Source organism: Monopterus albus, unplaced genomic scaffold, assembly GCF_001952655.1.
Source record: "Monopterus albus unplaced genomic scaffold, M_albus_1.0 scaffold193.1, whole genome shotgun sequence".
Taxonomy (NCBI): Eukaryota; Metazoa; Chordata; class Actinopteri; order Synbranchiformes; family Synbranchidae; genus Monopterus; species Monopterus albus.
Window position 1 is genome coordinate 659,006 of NW_018128073.1, and position 16,914 is coordinate 675,919.

At 45.9% G+C, this 16,914-nt stretch overlaps 1 protein-coding gene across 1 annotated transcript in view; it reads left to right on the top strand.

Annotated features, from left to right (window-relative positions):
• Nucleotides 1-1,725: 1,725 nt before the first annotated feature.
• The window catches only part of myo10 (myosin X), an 88,993-nt gene continuing 73,804 nt past the window's right edge, over nt 1,726-16,914 (top strand). The window contains exon 1 of the mRNA XM_020617730.1: nt 1,726-2,181. Within this exon, the coding sequence (XP_020473386.1) occupies nt 2,161-2,181 (21 nt within the window). The 5' untranslated portion in view covers nt 1,726-2,160. The remainder of the gene's footprint in view (nt 2,182-16,914) is intronic.

Genomic DNA, 16,914 nt, shown 5'->3' on the forward strand with positions numbered 1-16,914 from the left:
AGTGAACAGGTTCCAACATGCCCATGTTTCCTACCAGCAGAGTGTCAGCTCCCAGAAACCCCGGGCACAAAAGGTCAGGAAGCTTACACAGGACTGAACTGACCTCTAGAACCAGGAACATGCCCCAGGTACGTACCTGGAGGTTTATCATCACCACTGGGCATTAATGTGGGGAGCGTTACTGATCTGAGTCATGGTAAATGAACATCCCGCCTCCACTGGTTTTCTTTGGACCGACCCACACAGGAGTTGTTTGATTCATTAGCGGTGATTTGATGATTCACTGTACAAGTCAAAACCTGACTGAGAGGTCTTGTGATGTCGGGATCACAGCACATTCATGACTGTTTCAGTGACTGTATTTTAAAGCAGGTCCTAGCTTGATGTCGACTGTCAACCAAAGGGGACTGATTGGCAATCAGAACTTTTCATGATGTTTTTTAATTACAAACTTGATTTTTGATTGCAGGGTGAGAGGTTTGCTCTCCAAACTGTTTGTTTGCATTAAAAAGACACAGAAGAACCTTCACATGTGACACCAGGCCTCATGTTTTAACCAGGGTTGGCTCAGTTTTCAACCTGATCTCTAGACAGATATAGATCAGTTCATCCTGAGTGAAATTCAAGTATCCAGTAGCAACAGCAATAATTACCAAAATCACAGCACCCAAAATAAATATATTTTAAAAGTGTAAGAGTCAGACCATGTTCCCACTTGTTTAGAAACTGCTGGTAGTCACAGGGTTTGGTGTTGCACAAGCTCAGAACAAGCCCAGAGCGCCTGAATACAATGGCTTCACAGTGAGACCAGAGTATCATCTGAAGCATTGTAGGAACACAGAACTGTTCAGGAGCCTGAAAAATCAGCGGCAGCACTAAACTCTGTGTGAACAAACACTCTGCACCTTCCTGTCTTATCCTTCTGCAATGCCAGTCTCTCTTATTTGCAAATAGTAATCTGTATTTTCTGTTTGCATGGAGGACTGAGCCTGAACCAGATCCTCTGAGTCCAGACTGAAAGTGGGTCTGTGGGTCCAGTCAGCAGCAGTGGGTGCTGAAAGAGGGGACAGGGCACCCGCAGGGGCCCTGGGGTCAGGGGTCATGACCTGTGTGCTGAGTAAGTTAGGGCAGGGGCCAAATGTCGGGCTGACCAACAAGGGAGTTTCAGGTACCAGTGAGTCAGTGAAACAGGACCCAGGAAGTCCAGTCAGAGGATTTACTGGCATTTACTGTGTGTGTTTAAATGTTGTATATTATTGTCACAGGCTGAACAAGTCTGGAGAGGTATTCACAGCAGTAGCTGTTTTATCTTTTTTTGACTTTTCTCTGTTGTTGAGTTTGTTGCAAAATTAGCACAATTACAGTCATTTAAGGGAAACTGCTCTTGGAGACGCTCTTTACTGGATCTGAAGACAAATGTGATGGACTTTGACATAGTGCCTAAATGTCAGAATGGTTGAAAACTATTTTAATCTTCAGCAGGGTGTTGTATTTTATGAACAGCTCATATGTTTTACATTTATATCTTAATTTTAAATTCTTAACATTCACTTGTGTAAAAACTACAATATAACGTAGTGGAGTAGAAGTGGAGTAGGCAGCGTCAAATACCAATGATGAAGTAAAGTATAAGTCCCTGAAATGTTGTGTTTAAGTATTGACTGTGGAGCACTGCACGCGTCCTCCAGCTCCGCGCTCCCCGTGCTGACGGCAGGAGGAGGCAGAGAGGCAGCGGGGGAGGAGGAGGGCCCACTGGGGGAGAGGTGGAGCTTCAGGACTACTGCCACCGGTGTGCTTCACACTGAGTGAGCGTCTCCTAAGTTTGACCGGTGCGGGCGTCGCTTGTGCTGCACGTTTTCACTGTTGGACGGAGCCGCGGGACGCACGGAGACGGGTTTGGGCTCCAGGAGAAGAGCCGGACTCTTCTGTCGGAGGAGAAGCTGATGACACAGAGAGTAAACTTTGTACTGTAGCTGCGCACAGCCCCGGTCACTCACCGTCCGTCCTCCATCCCGCAGACTCAGGAGGAAGACCACGGACTGAGTCGCGGATCTGCTTCCTTTGTCTTTGCTTGGAATCCCACTAACAACACATGAGTTGGATCGACCGGACGCGCGCTTTCCATGCAGTGAATCCTCGGGGATTAAAGTAACGAGGGCGATGGATAATTTCTTCACGGAGGTAAGAAGGCGGCTCAGGTCTCTCACTGCTTCATTCATGCCACATGTTGAACACACTGGAGTCCGGGCGCTGAAGTTCTTCATGGTTTGGTTGCATGTTACACTTTTACTCTTTATGCCTCTTACAACTTGTAATTGTGTTGACTGTCAACTTGCACAGCATTTAAGCAATAACCTACAGATTTCACAGAGGGTAAAGTGAGCAGAAAGTCAGTGGGAGAAAAACAACGAGGTCAGCTCACTGGCTTCCTCCTGAACTATGATTAACAGTTGTAAAGGTGTCAAAGAATCAACATCACAAAGCCCCCCCACCCCCACCCACAGGTAAATCGCAGGAATAGCACTGTGCTGGTCTGACGGGGTCTGGACGGGGTCCCAGTGTGTCTGTGGTATTTCCACATCTCTTTTCTGGTTTCCTCCAAGAAAAGAAGCTATTAATAGCAGTCTGGACCTGGATCTGGACCCGGGCCTGGCCCCAGCAGCGCTTGTTAAATGGCTGCATGACAGGACAGTTGTGGGGTTTTATCTCCATCATCCTCTGTTTGCAAACACAGTGGGTTCACGAGGCTGGTCCTGATACGGCAGTGTGTCCAGCTCACACTTCCTTCCAGTGTCGCTGCAGTTCTTTACAGATATCTGTGACATTACTATACATGCATCAAGGTTTATCTAAGCTTGTTCAAGTTCTTCGTCAGTTCTTTGGTCATTATAAGGCAAAAAGACGGCTGTCCTGTTGAGAAGTGAAACAACCAGCAGCTGTTTTGATAATCAGTTAATCATTCACACATCGCTGAGCTCCTGCTCGTTGGTTGTGTGGGTTTTCTCCTTGTCTCTGGCTTTTGTTATTGTAACCTAAATATCTTTAGATTTTAGTCTGTTGGTTCTGGGAAAGGTCAAGGGGCATCGGTTGGTTTGTACAGACCAGATGATTAATATCTAGAAACAGCCTCTGATCCTTAGCTGGTGAATATCTTCCTGTGTAATTTACACCAGCGTGACACATTTCTGGTCTGGATTTGATCAGTTTCTGTCATAGTGTGCACAGTTCGGCAGGTGGGCAGGTAATCGTGGTTCAGGTGGGGCTATTCGCCGCCGCAACCGTGATATTAAATCTCAGCTCATGTAGCTCGTCTTCGTGGTCTGAGACACTCTGGTTGTGTAAACCTCCACGAGCTGCTGTGACTCATCACTGCTAGGTGTTCATTGTGGTTGATGTGTGACATCAGCATCCACCCCTCCCTGTGGTGACGTCATCCAGGTAACGGCAGCGACTCCTGACTCATCGCCTTTTGGCCTCCGGTAAAGTGTCTGTCATCAGCAGGGCCGGGAGAAAACACGATGCAGAGCGATTTAAACCAGCTTCTTCTCCTCAGGCAGTGGCGTTGCAGTTAGACAGCTGAGGAAAAAGTTCAACTTCCTTGTTTAAGGGTTGCCTGCTCTCTGATTGGTGCTCATGTAACCCTGTGAGGGTTTTCAGCCTCATGAAAGGCCAAAGGTCACGAGGTTCCTCTGTGAGCGAATAAAGCAAACACTCGGAGGTTGAAGAGTTTTGTTCCTGCAGCAGAGCTGTGCTGGCCTCCTGACAAACGCACTGTACATCTGGCGGCTGAGCTTCCCCTGGTCGTCTTAGAGAGGGAGGGTTTCTGTGCCAGCAGCAGGCAGCCGTGCACAGTAGTGTCAAATATCAGCCTGCTGGCCTTAATATCTGCTAGTTAATCACAGCTGAAACAAAGAGCCCAGTCTCTTTAAGGGAAAGGGCATTTGACAAGCAAGTAAACTAGCTTCCAGCCGCTGCTGATGGAGGCCAACTGCTAGAGAGAGAGAGAGAGAGAGAGAGGAATGTGCACTGGGAAGGAACTGGAGTGTTTCATATTTATACTGAAGACGGTTCAGATGAGGGACCCACAGAGACGGAGTCCGGACAAAGACACACTGTTGATAAAGGGCACTGAACCGTCAGCGTCCTCAAAGATGCCCGGCCTATCCTTTGGTAAATTTACTGTGTCAAACACACGTCCAGCTGCTTCTGCTTATCTGTGCAAGCTGAGACCCGCAAAGCATCATGGGTACATGTTGATGTCCCTAAAAGCTTTGTGCTTACTCTGCAGTTTTTGTTCCCAGCTGTTCTCAGGTGTTTTCATATAATAGTGTAGTATAATACTTTATAATCCACAGTTTTTAGTTTTAGTCACAAACTTTCAGTGTTTAATCTGGGGTTTAAGGTTTTGACTGTAAGCTAAAACTTTGAGGTTTAATTAAAGTTGTGTGAAGTTTTTAATACATCTGCAGAGTTGTTAAAGTGTGATGAGGTCAAGAGGTCAGAGACACCAGTCTCACCCAGGTTGAATGTTGCACCAAAGAGCTTCAGCAAAGCACAATGTCCCAAACTCCAGAGACTTGAACGTGCTGACAATGACTCGTTAGTAGGAGGTTTCTTGTCTCTAATTACTGAGCTGCAGCCTAAACAGTCTGGACCAGAGTCAGTCCAGGGACTATAAATAGTCTAACCACAGTTCCAGGCTGCAGATTTTCAGTGCTTGGTCATTTTCCTGAAACATAAACTTTTTCCTGTCCAGCGACTGTTGGGGTCACTTTTTATCTTGTGCACGTTTCAGTCTGAGAGCTGCAGAACTGCATCTTTTGTAAAGTGCTAAGGACAAGTTAGCAGAGTAGCCGGACGTCTCGGGGACAGACTCGCAATAATCTTTTTGTCATTTCCTCCATTTTTAGTATTAGTAACTTAATTCTTAGTGTAAAGGCCCCTGTTTGGTCACTCGGCATTGAAGCGATGTTAATGCTGTAGTAGTGTTTCAGCGTCCAGTTGTGATCATGGATAAGATCATCAAAAGGGAAACTGGCAGATAATTTCACCATTTCAAATCAAGGCTAACCTCTAAAGACCCCAAACCTGTCCAGGATTTTTTATATTAACATGTTTATGTGACAGAATTCCACAAAGTTGGATCCCATAAAAATGACTATTAATATTTAAGGCATTCTAGAACTCCCCCTGAGTCGAGATCAGCAGCAGCAGGATGATGCATGTTTTGTTCAGGTTTCACAGACCAACTCCGTCAGGGCCGCAGAGGAAAACAATGCCGGTCAGGAGGCTTCACTGATTGGCTGATATTCAGGTCTGTTATAGCCAATGAACAGTCAGCAGCGGATCAGTTAGTGCTGCGAGGGCCTCGGTGTGTGTGTTGACACACTGGAGTCGACGGTTAAAGGGTTTGTTTTTATTTGAACTGGTGGGCGTGGAGGGAGCTAGGCTTCACCTGTCCACCAATCAGGCAGCGTGTCTGCCTCAGGTGTGGGTTCACAGTCAAGGCAGAGACTGTACGTTGAGCAGCAGCAACGTTCATTGTCACACAGTGCTTCACAACATAAGTACCTGGAGCAATAAGGAGTTCAGTCAGGCTCTGGGAAAATAAACTCGTGGGAGAGAGTTTGAATCTGACTTTGTATGACCTACTATTTAGCACATCATTTACAAGGCTTATAGGAAAAGTATGAGTGCACTGCTTTCCCATATCTCTCATAGTTTATTTCCCCCATTATCTGCACGGCCATAGCGCAGCATCTCTGTCCTTCCTGCGGTCCCAGTAACTCGCTCGCTGTTTTGTGGAATTTGTGCACTGCTTGTTTAGAGCTTTTTGTCTTAGGAAACAGCTCCTGTTTGCTCGTGAGTGTGTGGACATGAAATCACCAGCCCCAGCATGTTTGTTCGGGTTTGCAAAGTGCCATTATAAGGGGTTTCAAAGAAAAGTCCAAAATAAGTCATTTATTAAGCAAAAGGCCAAACACTTCCTGGCCCCAGCTTTTCCAGATGTGGTGATTTGCTGCTTTTCTCAGTTTTATATCATTTCAGACTTTAACCCTGGAAACAGCTTTGAGTTTGGGTGAACTGATCCTTTAAGGGACTGCCTCTGTGCCTCCTCCTCTGCCCACCCCACAGTCTGCATGCTGTAAACCGACACGCTGTGACTCTGCTCTTCATGTTCTGAGGATGTTTAGGAGCCTGTGACGGTTTAATCTTGTGCCCAGTTTGTTGACCTCTGCTTTACGGCTGTGATCGTGTCTGTGTTCCTGGTTCTAGAGTTGGTCTGTTCAGTCCTGTGTAATGTCTCAGTAGGTCAAACATTTGTGTCCATGTGCCGGTGGGAATCTCCCACTTTATAGTCGCCCAAGTTGGCACAGCTGAGCTGCATCTATGTGATATTTTGCTGGACGTGAGCCCTGAAGACAAACGATCAGCGAACATTGTGGAGGCTGGAGCTTTTGGCAGCTGAGCTGAGGTCTGAACTCTGCTGAGGGCCTCTGCTTTATGGGTGTAATAAAATCACATGGACAGCTTTCCTTATCCCACAATAAGCACACGAGAATCTGATCCCAGATCCCGCTAACCTGGTTTTCTAGATTCCAAACCGGCCCTGAAACTTTCCCACCTTTTATTCTTCTGTTTGTTCTCCTCCCACAAGCTTTATGGTTTCATATGAAACCATAAAGAGGAACGGCCCAGTCATGGATGTTAATAGGCTCACCACAGTAAATAAAGGCCTGGCCCGATTTACACAGCCTTATTTTAACCATCCGAGTTACTCTGCTGTGCCAGAGCGTCCCCCGTTTCTCTCCTGAAACCTGACACCTGTGGAGCAGCCAGAAGCAACTGAGAGGAATTTAAACAGCTTGCAGATTTTGTGCAACACACACTCCCGCTCCTCATTGTCCTTGTACGACAACTGCGTTGTACATACAGTCGAGTTCTTCATGTTTTGTATTGTCAGGAGTTTCTTCTGGGTCCCCCGACAAGCAGCCAATCAGAGTCTGAGAAATCTGAGACGACGTCTTTCAGTCATTAGAAAGTCTGTGAGAAGGAAACAGAAACTTTTAGGTGCCATCAGTAAAAGTATAGAGGTACCCTGTTTGGCTAAAAGTAACAAATGTGAATGTGCTTCAGTGTTTATTACTGACCTTTTGAAACAGAAGCTTTAACCCATTTAATCCATATCAGGGGGCTGAATTTGTCCTTGTGTCACTGTCACGTTGGCACATGAAAGGTACAAACCCAAACTGTTGGCACACAACTGGAAGGACAGTTGTCTTAAGGTGTCATTAGTTGTTGCATTACCACATTTTCCCTTTGATGGAACTAAGAGGCGTCCTCATACTTTTGGACACTTAGTGTAAATGTGCTTCCAGTCAAATGTGAAACTGTGTCCAGGCTGTTACAGTTTTGCTTCCTTGTCTTGAAACTTCTAATTAAGTTTGGTGCAGACATATTATCTTCGCACAGGGAGTCTGTCTCATTCCTCACATCGTTACAACTGGCCCGTCGAGCCTGACCTGGATCTGTGAGGCCCTTCACACAGCTGCTGAAACAACACCTTCTTGAGGAGGCAGGCGCTTTGGACTTGAGCCAGAGCCGCCTGCGCTCCTTCTTAAACTGGTTCCACTGCTGTCAACCGACCGTATATAGGGCAGCGGGGCGACTGTGGGAAACCAAACAAAGTCTCAGGTCTGCAGTTCCAGCCCCAGGCCTGTTTGTTTTTGTTCCCTCTGCTGGCTGCAGTGGTGAGCGTGCTCCAGTATTCTCATTGAAGTTTATCATTTGAATGGGCAGCTAAGTAGCCCGGTGGTGAGACAAGCAGAGGAAACTGTTTTGATAATTATTTAATGTCCCTGTTTGACCAAAGAGTTCCAGGAACCTCGGGAGCTTTCTAGGAACTATGAGCCCTCATGCAGCCTGCGTGCTCATTGTGGAGGGTGCTGCCAACCCCCCTCTCCTTGCTAGTGCTAAAGTCTGGTATCATGTGACCTCGCGCTCCGTCTAAACCACAGACATACTGTGTGTGCTGGCAGGCTTAACAAACGGTTTCATTTGAGGTATTAAATCGTCAAACTGATCTGCAGACGTGTGAAAATACTTGAAGTGCATCTCATCATCTTTGATGCTTATCGGTTTCACGGGTTTATTCAACTCTCTGTGTCTGGTTTAGAGGACAAGCAGACCATGAAGAACAGCCCATTTTCCTCCTCATCGTGAGTTTCATTCTCTCAACAGTGCTGAGTGACAACTGCTGCGAGTGTGACAACACCGAAGGCTGAGGGGTCACGCACGTAGTGATGCATGTAGGCCCCTTTAGCCAGGTTCCCACTGTAGGAACCTAAGGGGCCGTGCATGTGACTTCTGGGAAATAAAATATCTGTGAACTCAGGGCTGTTGTAGCTCCAGTCAGTCCTGACAACATGATGTCGCATCGCGTCGCCCCACCTGAATGATTTTTAAGCCTTTCAAATGTTCAAACTGCCTCCTTACTCCAAGTCTCCAGCAGGGACAGTTATCAGATCTCTTTTTCCTCCATTAGTTGAGTCTTTTCTCATGTTTAATCCATAATTCTTTTTTTCTTCTCCACTGTTTCATCACCATCTGTTCTCTCCTCCTTTTGTTTCCTCCTCTGACTCTCTGTAAAGACTGGACTTCCTGCCGGAAGCCTGGAGACATTCCTCTGGATCCCGACACTTCCTTACCACTTACTTTCTCCAAGTCCCTCCACATGTTCATGCAGAACATGGTATGCAGAAGGTTTAGTCCTCAGTGATTCGATCTGTCCAGTAACACAGCATCAGACACCACAGTGTGGGCTGTCTTTGTCTGCTGTAGTGCTCGGGTGTTCGTGAGTGTACAAAAGTGTGATGTGCAGGTTTAGATTCAGCCTGTCCCTTGACCTCTTTATGAACTCCCATGTCAAAGCGTAAGCAGCTCCAATACAATAAAGTTAACAAATGTCACTCCTCCTGTGTCGTGTCAGCCTGATGGACACAGTATGTGCAGCCCTGTGGTGACGCTGCTGCTGCACAGGTCATTCCTTGGTTCGGTGGCTACAGAAGAAATTTTTCAGAAGTGCAGTGAAAGAGGTTTTAGTGTGAGATGCTCTCCTGACACTAACCCTGCTGCGTCCCGAGTCCCTGCTGCTGAAGTGGTCATTTAAAGCCAGGCGTGAAGTTTTTGGGTCAGACCTAGTTTCACTGATTGAGGTGTCACTGTGCAGCTGAAGGCGATTCAGAAACAAACACTGCTCCTGAATTGGTGTTTTTCTTTATATCGCCAAGATTCAGCTGCAGTCTGATCCTGTATGTGTCTGTTTTTCTTTAGTGATTTCTTTATTTCAACCCTCATTAGTTGCAGCAAAGCTGTTGTCAATCCTCAGAAGAAGCAACAAAGTGAAATAAACTGCTACTTAAAAATTCCACAGCATAAATTAACCAATCAAGTCAGAATAGGAAAAATAAAATGAAAATGCGTAACTTTGGTTAACCACTGGTGTGCTTCTGAGCCAGGCCTGCAGCCGTTTGCTGCTCTGGGCTTCTAAAGATGAGATCACAAAGCTGAACCGTGGAGGAACAAATCAACGGTCGTTGATTGAAGATGTTTGAGAGATTTAGATTCTCTGAATGTTGTCATTGTAACTTTAAAGGGACATTTGCTAGTGGCCATCTCAGATGCATGCTGCTCTGTTTCTGGTCCAATCTGAGAAAGAATTAGGAGGAAGGTTATTTGATCCCAGAGTCTGTGTTGACTGCAGCTTCCTGGAAACTCCCATCCACACAAACACAACACAAGTGCAGCTTAGGCTCAGCCTGAAAAACCAAACATCCATTTCCACTAATTAGCTGTTTCTCATGAGATCCTGTTACCTTCTGAATGCAGGTCTTCTCATCTGAGGGCTCCTCTCAGTACTTAGTGCTACGTCAGACTGTTTCTGCTGTGGCTGAAACGTTCGGTCATAAAAGACCTGATCTAATGGAGCTGATTGATTTATGTATGTACTCAATGAAATACTGAATTATTTTCCATTTAGAAGTTTACTGTTACTTCCTACACCGCTGGCCAGGACACAGACGCTTGTTTCAGTCCTTGGTGACTCTCAGAGACAAAGTTGTCGATTGACTGCCACTTGATTTGAATTCAGATTTCTTTCTGTGGTGAGCAAGAATGTAAGTTTTGGCCTGCAAGTCTGTCATGACGAAGTGAGACTTAAACCTCCTGTCTTTAAGCAGGACGACCCCTTTTACCTGCTCGGGAGCTGCCGTTAGGAGGTACTTTCCCACAAGTACACCTTTTGGGATTTGTGGGTTATTTTTGACATCGAGATTAAAACTGGTCTGTTGACACCTGTTTGTTTCCAACGTTCTCTCCAGGTATGTGCGTCCCATTGGACGGTTTTCTCACGGCACTCTGATATATATGGTGGTTTAAATACACTTTGGGACCTCAGTGATAAAACACTCTTCCAGACACTGCAGAGGTCTTCTCTTCTTTCACCACTTAACCCAGGTCTTAATTAGACTGTCTTTACGAGTGCACTCTCTCCAAAAAGCCATGAAGTCATTAGAGGAAGCTGGGAGCTCTGTGGACTGAGGCAGGCCCCGGGATCAGGCCTTCTCACACTAGACTGAGCAAACAGCCCGCCACAGAACAAACAGGGTTATCTCTGCAGTTCAGTGGTCAGGCTGCTTCAAAGGGAGGTTACACCTGAAGATCAAGGCTCCTGTCCCAGGTAGAGGTCAATCAGAAAATAAAGGCACAACATGAACATGTCAGTGAAGGCTGAACGAGATCAGAGGAGAATCTTATTATGATTAAATACATGTTTTCAAAACATCTGAATGAGGAAAGGTTGGTTTAGCATTTACCTGAAAAGCCGTGGTGCAGCTGCTGTTATCTCTGACTGGATTCTGGTGTGCTCTAGCTCGGGCAAAACAACCAGGAGGAAATTCACTGGGGCAGCCGAACTTGTGCAGGTTTTGCACAACCCCGCTTTGTGCTCTGACAGAGACTCAGGGCTGAAGCAAAAGCTGCACCCGGAGCCATATTGTGAGTGTGTAGAAGATCCACGTGGACATTGGAGAGGTAGACGCTGCAGGGTCAGGGTGTAAGACATGTTTGTGGATGCATGGAAGCCTTCACTTCTGTTGCTACCACCAGTCACCAAGCTGTGATTGTGTACTGCAGCTTGACTTCTTCTCTGAAGTGCATTGTGAAAGAATCAAGTTTTCATCCCAGGCTTCTTACTGATTTCTCTGCAGTGTCATAGTATTTCTGAATACTGAGCACTTGGACTACTGAAGCACACCCTGTACGACTGCAGCACTAGTAGTATCTGTAGTATCTCTGAGTCTAATGACTCCAATGAGCAATAAGTTTAAAGCCTAAAATACAGTTCTTACCTATGTGATGTCCTGAGGTTCTGACGCTGGCTTGAGCTGAAAATAGTGCAGCAGAATGTTGTTTTGCAGATGTGACAGTTCACTGCAGACTGGGTCACAGCTCTGAGTGGAAAGGTTGAGACAATGGCCTTTATTATTGATAGCTTTACAATAAAAGCCACCCTGTTTTTTGGCAGTTAAATGCTTTTAATGTGAAGTAGCAGCATTAGCAAATGCTTATTTTCCTTTATAGAACTAAACCCAGGTCGCAGTGAGCTGTGCGGCCATGCAGTGTGTGTTTCAGGCTAAAACTGCCCTTTTTTTTGCAACAAGGCGTCTGTTGTCTGTCCCAGAAGAAAGGCAGAGAGAGGAAGACAGTATTTATATTCTATCTGTTCCCTCTGCTGCCAAACCAACGGCAGCCGACCACAGCTGGACAACACATGGCAGCTCTGGCCTCGGCTGCCGGCCTCGAACACACTAAGACATGCAGTATATGCAATATCCAGCAATTACACTTACCTAAATCACATTTAATGCATGTTGTTGTATGTGCACACTTTTCTGACCCCTCTCCCTGTCCCACACCTGTGCAAACGGTGTCTTTGGCGTGCACACACACACACACACACACACACACACACACATAGAGCAGAGGAAAGTGGGTGAGGTGGGCTTCGGCGAGGGGAGTTTGGTCCATTCCTCCTCTTAAAGCCTGAGTGGGGTTTAGTGGCGGAGACTGGTCTGAGCCCGGTTCAGGCAGAGTCTGGTCATCACTGAGCCTGAGCTGCAGATCCACAGGAAGTCCCAGAGCTGCAAAGTTTAATTTCTTTCTTTGACTTCAGAGTTCCTTCGCTCACACAAGTTAGTTGGCTTGTTCGCCTCAGACGGCAGCGGATGCGAATCACTTTCCGTGCTCGACCGTGGTGACTCGTGAGCCATAGACATAGTGAGAAACTAGTTCTCCAGTGTGTAGTTTATCTCACTTGTTTGCCTCAGACGGCAGCGGATGCGAATCGCTTTTCGTGCTCGAACGTGGTGACTCGTGAGCCATAGACATAGTGAGAAACTAGTTCTCCAGTGTGTAGTTTATCTCTTTGTGATGTTTTGGCCATGTTTTAAAGATTTGTACTTATGTTCAAATCTAGCCAAATGTGTTTCAGCCCTGTTTACAACTTTTCTGCTCTTTAGTAACAAATGGACTCAGCAGGCCCTCATGCTGACAGTGCAGCATTGCTCTTGCTTTGGCTAATAGCTCTTAGACAGGAAAATAATGTGCCTTTATTTAATTAAGAGCTGGATTTCCTGTGGTCTGACTTTATGAAATCTGGAAGGTATAAGCTGTGTGGTTACAGGCAGACATAGTTCTTTTCTCTTGCCTGGGTCACTTGTGGCACTACTGGTCCAGAGCTCACCAGCCTCCTGTGAAAACTCCACCATTTATATGTTTGACCTCACCTGAGTTCCGTGGCCTTTTCGATTCTGGGAGAGCAGGTTAACGCTTCATTTGACCCTTGGCAAAGAACCACATACTTAATTCAACCACGAGAGTTTCATGTTAGAAGCACGTCAACTGCCTCCGAGAGCAGATTGAAAATAATGTTTACATTACAGTAGTCTAATGCAAAAAAACTGACAAACTAAACTGGGCCCAACAGAATCTAAGCAGACATGTAGTGAAATAAACTTTACATTCTCCTTGTAAATGAAAGAAAACTCTTAGCACAAGGAAACATCAGTAGGAGCACTAGTCCTGTGGGCTGCAGAAAGTTAACCAACCCGCAGTATTTGACCTTTATTCCACCAGGACAACCTACAGTGCAGAAATCACCTGTTCACTAGTTTCACTGCAAAACAATGTTATGAGGTCCTGCTAACACACAATAGAGGTGTCACCTCCGGAAGGTGAAGTAAAAAAAAGCAGCTGTGGCTCCCTTGGAACAAAATGTACCATTCTCGGTTGTGGCTCTTTTTAGGCCACAGAGGCCCCCAGACAGGCCTGGCAGACAAAACCCCACTGCCTTTTTCTGTGGATGCTGCATGTTTGACTGAAAACAGGGAAGCTGCCCAGAAGGTTATAACCAAGATTACAGCCTGGACTTGTGGGCTCCACAGTCGCTTAGTTCTAGAAACCCAGACCAGCCTGAAAGTGGCTTGTCCCTCCAAAATCAAATGAAAAGGAGAGTTTAATTTTACTTGTAGTCATGCAGGGCAAGTCAGCTGCATTCATGCTCTTTACAGTCACATGCTGCTGCTACTTTCACACCTGCAAGTTGCTGTGACCAAGCGACCGTGGGACTGCAGCCCACAGTTGGCTTCGTGGTGGGCAGGACAGTCCTGTTCCCTGCCTGGGCCATCTTACACAGCTTTCTGTCTACACCTTCTCTGACCACGGACACATCTGGACCCCGGGCCAACTGAGAATGAGCCAAAATGGCCACCAGCAGGAGACGCCAGACGGCAGAGACACGAGTCCGGGCAGGAGAAGCAAGTTAGATTTATTTAACTTCAAAGCTGTTCGTTTTCAAAGGCTTCTTTAAATGTCTGACCGTGTTCATGTTTATGTTCTGGTCAGGGGGGTTAAAAATGTCCAAGAGCTTAGTTTTTCTTTTTACCCCTTTTGTTGTTTCATGTGGCCGTCTTGAAACAGAAAGCCAAAAGCATCTTCCCAGTCGTCTGTGTCCGGGCCAGCGACCAGGTGCTGGCACTGATGATGAGCCAAATCAAAGAAAAGGAAGAGCTCTTTAGCTGAACGAAGAAGTGAAAGTGCACAAGGTCACAGTCGGGTCGCAGGCGGCTGCACCGCACTGGGAGTCTGGGAACAGTGCTGATATAAACTTGAAAGTGAATTGTAAGATCTATAGTCTCTGTATTGTCAGGAAATGCTTTCAGCAGGTTGACTGCTCGGCTTCTCTTTGAATGGCTGTGTGCGTTTTTTAAAAATAGTCTCACCGTGGATTCTTTGTGTGGCGCCATATCTGTCATTGTTTTCTTGTTGCCTCCCTGTTTTTCTTGTCCTTAAAATGATGCTGGCTGTCTGGGCAGCAGTTGGTTGGAGGCTCAGGAGCACCACAGACCAACAAAGTAAGACCTAATCTGCCAGTGAGCTGCATGTACATGCTCGCAGAGATTTGGATGGACGAGTGCCAGGATGGCCACAACACTCATATATTTGCCAAATATATTTTCTGGAACAGTGTATTTAACTATATTTCCACAGGTTTTTAATAGTTTGGATGACTGGATTCACTGGTGCGCAGTGGAACGTGAGGAGGACTGTTGAGGATTTTTGTACAGAGAAGCTCCAGGGTTTGTAGCAGGGCAGTCCAATGGCCTTAAAACGAGTGTGTCCAGCTTCGGTGTCCAAACACAAAGCAAAATACAAACACCTGTTTTCACATGAGCGTCTGCCCAGAACCAAACCCTTCCGCCTCTATCAAATATTCCGGGGGAGTCGAGCTGTTACGTGCCAACATTTCCACGTCTGACGTTAAAGACATTGTCACATTTGGTTTTACTTTATGAACTGATTCACTGTAATAACACAGGCTACTTTGCTAAGCCAGGGCTGGTCTGCTCCACATTGTTGTTATTACTATTACTATTCACATGCTTTTTGTTTCTCACACTCTCGAAGCTTCCCAGTATAACTCAGGTCTGCTGCTGGTGGATGAGATGCTTTCCTACTGGTTTGTTGCCTCTCTCAGCTGAACATCAAAATGGAGGTTGTAGTCATATTGCTTAACTCTTTTTTTTTTTTTAAGTTAGCATGTGTCTGAACATTGCAATTGCTTTCACACGTATTTTGGTCCATTCAAATATAAAATAGCTTCTTGGCACCAAAGTAGAGAATGGACTAGTTCCCTGTGTCGCACTAAACGCATCATAAGAAGTTCACCCAACTCACAGTGTTGTGTTCTCTTTGTTCTGCAGGTTATTTACAGTGCTGAGCATTTCTGAGTCATAAACACTGGCCTCATGCATCATGGCACTGGTGTACAGTGTGAATTAGTAGTCGGTTACCAGAAGAACATAATGAGAGCCGCTGCACAGTCAAAGAGACAGAGCAAGTCACACGGCCTCATCGAGCGTCGCCTGTCAGCAGCAGTTCATCAGCAGCTTCTGATCAACAGAATCTCAAGGTCTGTTTGTTGGTGGAAAGGTAAAGGAGGGGGATGTTTGCACATCGGTTATCACGTCCGCTTTGTGTTATTCCTGGAGGCTCCACAGCAAAAAGCTTTAGAGTCTGAAGGGTGTGGCCTTTATTATGTTCAGTGATGATCAATTAACAAATTATTACATTTGAAAAAAAAGTGTTGGTGGTCACTGTGTCAGTAACTGGCCAATCAGAGCTTCAGTTGCAGCTTTCTGGGTTTGGGCCCATTTATTTCTGGGTGGAATACGTCTTTATACTTGTTTCCACTTGCGATCTTTAAAGGAACTGTAAGATTAAAGTCGGTAGGAAGACATCCAGGTAAATATATTGAAAATAAAGAAGTCTTTCTTTTCATTTTAAATGAAATAATATAAATAGTGCAGTAAAATACAAAACTGCAGGTGATGGCCTGTTAAAATGACATTATAGGGTCATAAAATGGCTAAATAATGTAACAGTGTCACAGTTTTACTATGAGAGGCAGCTGAGAAGCAGGTTGTAGCACGTTTGGAACTGATGAGACATCCAGTATTATTGGTTAATTGTTAGCCAATAATAGTTCTCCAGGACTTCCCGGTTTTGGTCGTTAAAAGGTTAAAATCAGCTGGTTGTGATCTGGTGGTGAAACCTCACACACCCTGTTGAGTCAGCCAGGTGTCGTGACCAGGTCCTTAGACCCATCCAGGAGACTGTCAGACATGTTCAGACTCAGACGACCATGAGCCAGTTTAAGGACAGTTTGAGGCATTTACACTGTTTTGTGACAATTAAAAAATATTGTTCCTGAAAGTTGTTTTTTTTTTCTGATGGTGGTGTAGACAGGAAGGATGTTCATTCACTGAAAGTTCATTGTGGTGTGAACTGTCAGCGTGAACGTGGCGTGGCTGGTAGGAAACTACCTGTTGGACAGCGTCCACCTCCAGTGAGGTGAGAAAGCAAAGGTTCGGCAGCATGATCACGATGAGGCTGCGCTGACAGTCACACTTAGTCATCTAGAAAGAGCTGACAAACCTTTTAAAAATCTGCCAGTGAATCAAGATGTCAGTGCATTTCTTGTGCGAATCTTTCTTTTACAGTTCTGTCAGCAGCACTTGAATTTTGTGTGTCCTTCTCACGGTTATCAGCCTATAGCCGTTTTCAGATAGGTGGCCGCTCCGCGTGCCACGAGGGTTGGACACAGTGAAGGGACCTGGTTTGTTTCCTCCCTTCAACAGAGGAGACCTGACTCTGCTATGGAGCCACGGCCCTGCTGAGCGCTGGGTGGTGGTTTGGCCTGTCAGCTGTCACCCAGCTGAACTTAAACTTGCTTTAGGCAGCGCTGAAACAGTAAAACAGGCACATTTACATTGTCTTTGCTGACACATCGCTCCT